Raw genomic sequence first — 9,737 nt, 5'->3', positions numbered from 1 at the left:
GGATAATTTGTCTTTTTTTTCCTCTCTATGATCACTTGTCCAGCAGTGGAGAAGATCTTCTGCTGGGTAAATGGGTGTGTTTTGCAGCAGGCAAATGTCATCTCATGTCAGGCAGGATCACAGCTTGAACTCGCTGGTGTTGGAAGGTGAAATTTCTGTCCTCCCATTACTGCCCTTCTCAGACATGCCTAAATGCAACTAAATTTAACATCTGGAGGCCAAAAGATATTCAAAACCAGATTCACCTAGGAGGAAGAAGTAATTGCTTTTAGCAGTCCAAGAGACCAAATCTTCTGAAAGATTCTGATCTTCTGAAAAGTCTGTTTTCACCTACTACCACATGTAGAATTATTTCTGGATTATCAGCCTTGTTTTCATTCATCTGTGGCAGCATCTTGGCATTGTTTGCCCATGTAGAAGCAAGAAAAATATATGGTGAATGCTCCTGTAGTTTCTCTCTAGGATTATTTCCTAACCAGCTATCCTAAACACAGGAAAACTGGTCTAGCTACAATGCCCAGCTTCTGAAACACACCTGATACAAGATAGACCTGGGTCACAAACCTCCTGCAATCCTGGCTCAGAGCTTTTGCTCTGTGGATGGAAGTGAGTGAAGATGGAGACTGAGTGAGAGGCAGGATGACCGTGCTGGACAGACGCCTCAGGGACGTCACCTTGCTCAGGGCAACCTCTCACGTGCAGGACCCCGGGGGGAAAACAGACACTACATGAGGACTGTAGGGAACTACTGAGATTAAAACAGTTAAAACAACAGGAACAAAACAGACACAATGGGACAAAAAATGGACGGGAACTGTTCCAAAGAAACACCATCAGATGGAAAATCAAGCATTCCTCCTTTGCCATTAGGCCCATAAGAAATTTGTTCTACATGCAGCCAGGATGAAAAAGAGGTAACAGAAAGAAATGTTAGAAATTTTTGGAGTCATGCCTAGCAGAGGGACGTTTGGAGTTGCAAAAGTAAAATGATTGATGCGATTTTCTTTCTTGTAGTTTATTTTTCTTAGAAGTATGAAAAATGGCTCTTTCACATGCCAAAAATTACAAGACAGGTAGGATGTTCCTGTTTGTTTGTTTTTATAATATCAAAATTAGGATCCAAGATTGATGTTTAAATAAGTAATTAATTAAATAGAATCATCCCTGTATCCTAATTTCCATATTTGCAAGACTGAAAACAAACACTGGAAAGTGAGCAACAGAAAGCATCTCAAAGCAGTGAGAATATGTCCACCTTCAGCTGGAGGTACCTGAGTCATTTCAGAGCCTGAACTGCGCTGGATGCAAGAATTGCCTTCTGGACCACGTGCACTGGTGGGGCAGGTTGTCACCTGCAGGGGGTCACATCAACTTCTCTAAAGTTATATAAAGATATGGGAAGTGCTCAGTCAAGTGTGAGCTGACCTAAGAACTGTAGTAATCAAAATCCTTGGATCTTTTCCACTACCAGTTGGTGCACCTTTTATTCTTTGGGCTGGCTTTGGCTTGGGCACTGTGTGACCAGACAGACCCTTCTGCAAATGGTCATCTGGTAATAATCTGGTTTCTAGAAATCCAGAGATCATGGATTAAATGTCTCTGCATTGGGTTATGTTAGCAAACAACTATAAGACCACACATATACTTCAGGTCAATATGCTTTCATTAATAAATAACTCAGTAACTAATGAAATACATTGGAGTATCATTCTGATTACTTAATGCTACAGATCCTGAGATCTAATGGTTTGGTTTGGTAATCTCATGGTTTGGTTTGGTAATCTAATGGTTTACTAAACCATTGCACTCATGTTCCTCAGGATTGTAACGTGAGGAATTGACATGGCTGCTGCCAAAAGGAACCCACTTCTGATGTGTCCAAGATCACAATATCAGTCTGTGGACTGTGGCAATGCTCTTCTGAGCAGGTCAGTTTTCATGATGGATGCTCACATCCAGGAGTGCAGCTGTATGCAGTGCCCAGGCTCTGCTAACAACTCAGGCCTGGGTTTGTGCTCTTAAAGAGCTCATCCTTTTAGAGGAAGGTCTCTGAAGATATTTCACAGACCAGTAGGCAAAGGCACATGGCAGCTGCAGGTCTGGGCTCAGAAATGCAGTGTTTGTACCCCTTTGGACTTGCTATAAATTTGGTGCTTGCTGGGATCTGAATTGACTCAGGGAATGAAAATGCCCACCCTTTGCAGGGCTTTTCCAAATGGACTTCCCACCATTTCCAACCAGCATTTCATTTTAGGAAACACCAAAATGCTTTCCCCATGAGAACTCCCTCTGCAAGCATGGATCCAAGCCAGGGTAATCCCATACTCTGCAAAGCTGTGCAGTTCACATGGCACAGGATGAGCGTCCCTTCTGGATAAAGCTCTGTGAAACCAATGGTTACACCACAGCAGCCCCCTGCCATCACCTCATACAGCAGACACATTCATAGCAAGTGGATCAGCCAGGATCCAGTTTCCAAATGCAGGGCTTGAAGAATTAGATACTCCCGTTGCTGCTCAGTGAGAGCTGGGCATTTTACTTCCCTGCAAGTGGTCACAACCCTTTTTCCTCCACCTCCCCCACCTCCTTGCCCCAAGCTTTCGTGATTAACATGGCAATGGAGTTTGAACTGTGTGCATACATTGATTTGCTGGGTGGTTTGGCAAAAGGAAGCAAATCCAAGCTACTTACCTCAGCGCAGACCCCTTTGGTGTTGCAATACCATAGCCTTTGGAGTCCAAGTTACCTCCCACCTTCATGGTGTCGCAGGGCTTCCGCTGCTCGATGTACTCGTTCATTGTGGACTCCAAGAGGTATGCATACTTCCCTTTCGACTTCCTCACCCGGATCATCCCCTCTTCCGTCGTCCTCACAAAAACGGAGGGCTCGGCTGACTTCATGTATGTCCACATCTTCTCAAACACTGCTATTTTGGATCGCTGCGTAGGACAGCAGAAACCCAACAGAAGAGTTAACAGAGGTTTGGGTGACCCCTGAGATTTCCAGCTTGGACTGAACACACTCCCACACATCAAACGAGCCAAGGAAGCCAAAAGGGGTAACAGGATGTTACCACTCCTGCACCACGGCCCAGATCAATCCCTGATTTTCCGGCCCATATTCGTGTACACAGTGATTTTGCAGATCAAACCAAGGGCAAGCCAAGCTGGAAATCTGGAGACGGTTTCATTTGGAGTTGCTCAGAGCAGGTCCTTGGTAACGTGGGGAGGCTCATGGATATTCCATATTTGTGTTCACAACTACAGAATATCACATGCACTGGAGACACTGCCAATCTTCTGGCAGGCTGTAACATGGTGAGGGGAAGCAAGTGAAAAAAACCCAGACCTGAGCTGAGGATGAGGGAGGACAGACCTGGAGGACTCATCAAACAAGAAGCTAAGAAAAATGTTTGCATTAAAGTTTCCTTTTTACCCTAAAAAATTCTTTAGTGGAGCCAGCTTCCAGGGTGCCATAGGCGATTTCTGTCTGCTTGGCCAAGTCCTCTGCGCTCTCGATGGGAGACACCATCCTCTCCACGGTGAGGAAGGCAGCCAGGTTAGCTGTGTAGGAGGATATGATGATCAAGGTGAAGAACCACCAGACGCCACCCACTATGCGGCCGGAGAGAGACCTGGGACAGAGAGGAGAGTCAGACAGGAGCAGGGGGAAGGTGTGAAAGGTGCAGCTTGGTCTTGCAGGCCCATCATTTACATGGCCATTTACCCAAAGTCATGCTCTTCAGCTGCTCCCAAGGAAGCCAGATGTCTGTCTCAGCTCCTAATTTGCTTTTAAAGGTGTCGGTGTAATTAGAGTGGGGATAAAAAAAAAAAATCACAGTGAAAAAAAATTAGCAATAAACAGAGAGAATTTTCTGTGCTTTTCAATTGTTTTCAGAGTATTAATAATAAGACATGGAGATAATTATGAGGAAGTTTAGCTGGGCAGGGGGCAATGCCCATCAGCAATGCTTCTGTTGAGGTCTCTGTTGTGCCATGTACCCCTGGCAGGAAGGAGCACCAGCATGGAACCAGACCAGACACACAACCCAGCTGTGATCTTCGGGAGAGCTCCTCCATCACCTGAAATTTAAAAAAACAACCCTTGCGTTTTTCTCTAAGACATATTGAAGCTCAGAGAGGAGTTATGGTCTTAATGAATAATTTGCCTACTGACATTCTCTCTTTTGTATTCAGCAGATGGTTAGACAAGATGTTCATAATAATGCTTTAAAATCTAGGTGTTTTGTACTGTCTGCAATCAAAGAGCCAATTAACTGTAACCATTTGATAGCTATAGAGGCAAATAAGTCAAGCAGGCATTAATATTAAAATCTTTTCAAATAATTTTTAAGAGTGGAAGATGATGTCAGCATTCAGGCATTCTGTCTAAATTATTTATATACTCCTTCTCTAGATGCAGAGCACTGTCCCAGACAGAAGGGAACATACAATGCTTTTTGATAAAGCCAGACAGCCTGACTAAGGAGGACCTGCCTGTGAGAAACACCATTTATTTCTCCACAGGGGACCATGTTTCAGCATTGTCTTTCTGTTGATCTGAGTCACTCTGCAGAAATATGGTTTATGGGATGGTAACAGAGATATCCCAGTCCAGCTAAGGGCTAAAGTCAGGTGAGACAAATGTGACCATCTTGCATCCCATCTGCAGAGAACACTCAGCCTGCAGGACTGTCAGCACATACAGCTTTACCATTTGTTTCTTATTTGGAGAGGGAGGGAGCTATAGATTCAACTCACACATCTTCAGATTGATGAGGAAGAGGAAGAAAATTAGTCTGGATGATGTGTGCTCAGGGAAGGAAGCGCTCAGAAAAGGCACAGAAGCATTAAACAAAAGTAACCAGATAATGTCAAATACAACAATCTCTGCTGATGAAGGCCACTTTGAGCTGGCAAAATCCATTTGCATGGCAAATAATCACATTCATCTCCAGCTGCAAATTATAAAGCCTTTCCTCCCTGATGAAGCTGGGATATTTCTGTGACTGATTTCAATCCCTTCAGCTGCAGTCAGCCGGATCCCTGCCTCCAGACCCTCAACATCCTGGTGATATTCACCAGCAGCTAATCCCAGGGGGCTGCCTGCCCTCAGCTGCAGATGGCTTGTGCTTCCCAGCCTTACACCTGGCACTGACAGCATGGAGAAGTAACTTCGGGGTGTTGAGCCTGGACGGTAACAGGGAGGGCTGGGGGAAGAGGGAGAAGGGGCTGTTTCTTTCCCCAGGGAGACAGAAGGATGCAGGCAGGATTCGTCATGGACTGGCTTCATCTGGGCTGTCCCTGCTGCTGGTGCTAGTCATTCCTCCTCGTGGCAGGAGGAGGGATGTGCTCACTCTCACAGACTGTGGAGAAAAGGAGAGGAGATCAGCAGCTTGCTAGGGCTGCCAGCATGGCAGGGGCCTCGTGAGTGTGATGTTTTGTTGCTGACACTGCTAGTGGGCAAAGTTTGCCCTCGTTGCTGGATTGACTTGGAGCTGGAAGCTGTGAACCAAAACTGCTGAAATGCACAGCAGAGAAAATGCTGAGTACATGGGATCGACAGGATACGGCCCTTTTGCTCCGTGGCTGTGCAGCACTTAGCACAAGGGAGAGCTGGCCAGTGATGAAGAATCTGGGAGGACAGAGCACTTCAATAAAGAATGTAAAGATAGTCATGATGAACACCATGCCAGCAGATGTGGTCCCATGTGACATCCTGGCTCAGGAGCAGTGAGCACAGGCTAAACAGAACAAGTTGGGTTTCTCTTGTCTGTTTAGACTGAGCCAATGCCTGCTTACCATGGCAAGTGATTGCAAAGGCAATGTCTGTTACCACCTTCTTCTGCTTCTTCTGTAGACCCAGCAGATGAACAGCGGTGCCTCCATCACGGGACACATTTGCCAAGTGCCTTTGTAATTTAGGAGATAATGTCTGATTTCTGACATTAGTGACTTCAACACTAGGGAGCTAAAAGCCTGGTCAAAAATCAGTGGGACTTAGAATTATGTTTATGCTCTAGTAAGAGCAGTCACAGAGGAGTAGATACATCTTGTACTTTGGAGTCACTGTGAGATTTTGAAAGTCTCACTCTGGAGCTAGGTAACAAAACATGACCTTGCACTTGACTAACAGAAATGTTCTGCAGCTTGAGCCCTGGCTCAAGTTCTTTTCTCTTCACTATTGGGTCCTGTGGGGTTTTAATCCTCTTGCATGAGGAAGTGTCCCTGTACCTGTTCAAGCATAAGATGAAGGAATCAGCTCCCTGCTGAGTGGAAAGCAGTCAGTAACTCAGCCCCCTGAAGAGCTAAGGTGAGACTGAGCACCCTGGCTAGGACTTTAAAGATGTGCTAAGGATCAGATATTCGGATCTGTCTATTTGACCTCTGGATTCATTCATGTTCATTATCATTGTAATCCTTGCAAATAGCAGGGTCTAAAAAACAAAAATTGGACTAAAATAAGCAAGATTAACAGTGTAAGAGGCTTTCAAGAATGGGGTACAAAAAGGGGTAAAATATCTAAATAGACCAGACTGTACTTTTTTCAACCTGTGTTATTTCTTCTTCCCCATGACTATTCTTTACTACACAATCCAAATTAAGATGTCTTGATTTCTTCTTCTATCCCTGCCTGTGCTGTGTAAAATTCCACACCCCACTCTTCTCCCTGGCTTGGGATCCTGCCTGTGCCTCCCAGAACTGGCAAGAACAGGATGCTCCTTTCCATCATTACCCTTGCAGGAGTAAGTAGTAAATACTCTGCCCTCATTATCCACAGTGCAGAATCTACTTAAAATTAGAACTGGCTGGGAACCAAGATTTCAGGACCGTGGAAAAGTCTGAAATTGTAAATAAAACCTTAATATTCTCATTTGGAATGCAAAGATAATGGTTGCAAATGTCCTCTAAAAGTAGCACTATGAAAATAGTTGGTTTGGGTCTGTTCAAGCTTTGCTTTTTGCTATTACTTATAGTTTAATTTCTGAAAGGATAAATGGTATAATTTTAACATGGTAAACAATTTTGTTTCTGCTTTCTCTTACAAATAACTTTCAGCTTCTATAGTACATTATATCCTTATCTACTGCATATATAATTTAAAAGATAATTCTGAAATGTGCTATTTTAAATCTGCCCAATAAAAATACTGCAGATGGCCAAGCTGAAAGTAATAATTTTGATTTTTTTACTTACATGACTTTTTAAAAACTTTTCCTTGCAAAAATAACTGCATTTTGCCAGTGGACCACAGAAAGGAATTGTAAGTTCCCTTTGTTCCCAGGAAGAGATTTGTTCTAATATTTTAGCCTTAGCATTGATGGACTATACAGAAATAGAAAATCATGCATCTATAATCTCATTTCTTAAAACAAAATGCAATCCTTGATCAAACAATTTTCTCTTTGATCTTATCCCTCATGGAATATAGGAAAAGCCAGCAGGAGTTTGCTTCTGCTTTGCCATCTATTAGAAGAGAACAATACATTTTTGCAAAAAAAAAAAATTAACAAGATCATCAGAAAATATACAGAATAAAACTGTTCAAGCACCAGCTCAGTTCTCTCCCACTTCTCCCTTCCCCCTCCCCAGATCCATTCCTTATGGAGAATTACACCTAAACTGACAGCGTTTTAATTAGAAGTGCAAATCTGGGATCCTGGAGCCATAGTTGCTTTGGGAGGATTTCCCAGATTTGCTGTTAAATTCAAGTCTAATAAAGGCTCACTTGCTCAACTGACATAATTGTCACTGAATGAATTTATGCAAAACTGTTGAAAGAAAAGCTCTTCTGTGCTTGTGCTACTGATTGTGGGTCAAATCCACTTTTGGTCTTCTACCCACACTGAGTCTCTGATCTCTGACATTACTCTGTGAATTTGATACTGATCTAGACAATTCCATGATTCTGCCTGAAATCTGACTCAGTAGTGGATTAATTGCAAACATTTTGTGCCAGTTTTGCTCTTATTTTAAGCAAATTTTCAATATTAAACTCTGTCAATGTAAAGAGCTTTGCTTTTCCTCTGTGTCACAGACCATCTGGCATGGTTGGTCTCACCACCTTTACTTCTGTTCCTGACAAGAACCCCAGATTTGCTCAAAAGGCAAAGGAAGAAATTCAGTGTGGGGTTGTGGAGTTGGCATCAGCTCTGGATGCATCCATCAAGTACAGACTGCAGAGCTCTTATCCTCTTACTCTCTGCTGTGCCATGGAGAGTTTTGAATGCGCTCACAACTGTTGGCCACAAAATTCAAGGGATCATAATGCAAGTTTCTCTGTTTATGCTGCATTACTAATTTTCTTGCCATGTGAGTTTGCTTTTACTTGTTATTGATTCCTAGCTCCTGGTACAAGAGTTTGGAGCCCTGACTGTAGTGCTGGGTTTTAACATGCAGTGCCAGGAAATACAGAAGTATTCTCCAAATACAGAAGTAAGAATGTTTTCCACTGATACTCTCATTTACCTCTCCCAGAGGTACAAATTCTTTCTTTATCTCTCACAACTTTTCTACAGAGCCAAGAGCTGCTTGGTTCCCTGTAGGTAACACTAACCAGGGAGACAGGGTAAGGAAGTTGAGAGTGCACAGGTACTGGGAGTCCCATGCTGGCTCTGTCCTGGTTTTCTTTCTCTAATTCTTGTTAAAGAGAATAGAAAAAAAAAAAAATTAGGGTTTCTTAACTTTTGTATATGGGCTGGAGATCTGCTCTTGTGATTTCAGGCAAACCCTGCTAGTCTATCTGAGCCCAAATCCAACGTGCTGGAAGGAGGCAGCATGGATTATGGAATCCCAGCAGAAGTGCCTTTAAGAAGAAGCCTTGTGGATGCTCATGGTGTAAATATTGCATCAACTGAATGTGCTCTCTGCAAATACAAAGGATCTCCCAGATTCAATGGGGGGATGTATATCTGTGAGGCATTAATTATAAACCATGGTTTATTTACTGTTTCTTTCTGCTAAGCTAATGGCTTTGGACAGCAGTGTATGCTCTCTCTCCTACTGTTTCATCTCTTCTTTTGCAGAATATGTTGGCATTTTTCCCTCTTCAATTTCCCTTTAATGGGCAAAACCTCATTCTAAAATGAGTTTTCCTGCTTAGTCAGAAATGCATCATGCCACTTGTGGTTCTCCACTCATTGGGCCTTGGATTGCTGCAGTGCTAAGTATAAGCATGACTGCAGGAGCAGCTTCGTGCTGTTTTTGAGACATTCACTTAGCATTTTGACAGGCAAGAGGTGCCTAAGCCTAATCAGAGGACTAGCATCCAGGAGCTGGGTTTTTCTGTTCCCTGTGAAGCCCTACTACTTTATGGGATCCTGGATAGCTTACTCCATCTCTCTAATTTGGTTCCCAGCTGTGGGAGAAGAGGATGAATCACATTTATGAATCTGTCCTGGGTGGGTGGCCTGAAGCTATGGCCACCAGGTGGAATTTACCTCTGAGCTGCTGCTTTGCCCAATTCCCCTTCCTGAGACACTCAACCCCAACAAGCACAGGCAGCACCAAATGGGCCCAGCCATGCAGGGGGTGATGTGTGAACTCCACAGCACTTTGCAGGTTGTGCCCTTCTGTGTCCTCGACTGACCCAAAACAACGCCTGTGGATTCCCAACAAGCACAACTCACTGGCTCAGCTGCTGGGGTGTTGGAAGCACTACAGGCCAAGCAAACTGGGACTGACATGGGCTGCAAGCCCTCTTCAACTTCAGCAGGACCCATAAAAACACTCCAATAG

At 43.7% G+C, this 9,737-nt stretch overlaps 1 protein-coding gene across 4 annotated transcripts in view; it reads right to left on the bottom strand.

Annotated features, from left to right (window-relative positions):
* Positions 1–9,737, bottom strand: part of GRIA1 (glutamate ionotropic receptor AMPA type subunit 1) — a 119,745-nt gene that overhangs the window by 15,343 nt on the left and 94,665 nt on the right. For all 4 annotated transcript variants that reach the window (XR_008439466.1, XM_053990879.1, XM_053990880.1 and 1 more), the window contains exons 12-13: positions 3,436–3,634; positions 2,692–2,939 (exon numbers count right to left, since the gene is read on the bottom strand). Coding sequence is in view for 3 of the 4 variants with exons in the window: in XM_053990879.1 (XP_053846854.1) it covers positions 2,692–2,939; positions 3,436–3,634 (447 nt within the window). In the remaining variant the exon portion in view is untranslated. The remainder of the gene's footprint in view (positions 1–2,691; positions 2,940–3,435; positions 3,635–9,737) is intronic.

This window comes from Vidua macroura, chromosome 15 (assembly GCF_024509145.1).
Source record: "Vidua macroura isolate BioBank_ID:100142 chromosome 15, ASM2450914v1, whole genome shotgun sequence".
Taxonomy (NCBI): Eukaryota; Metazoa; Chordata; class Aves; order Passeriformes; family Viduidae; genus Vidua; species Vidua macroura.
This window is presented reverse-complemented; position numbering and strand designations above follow the sequence as displayed.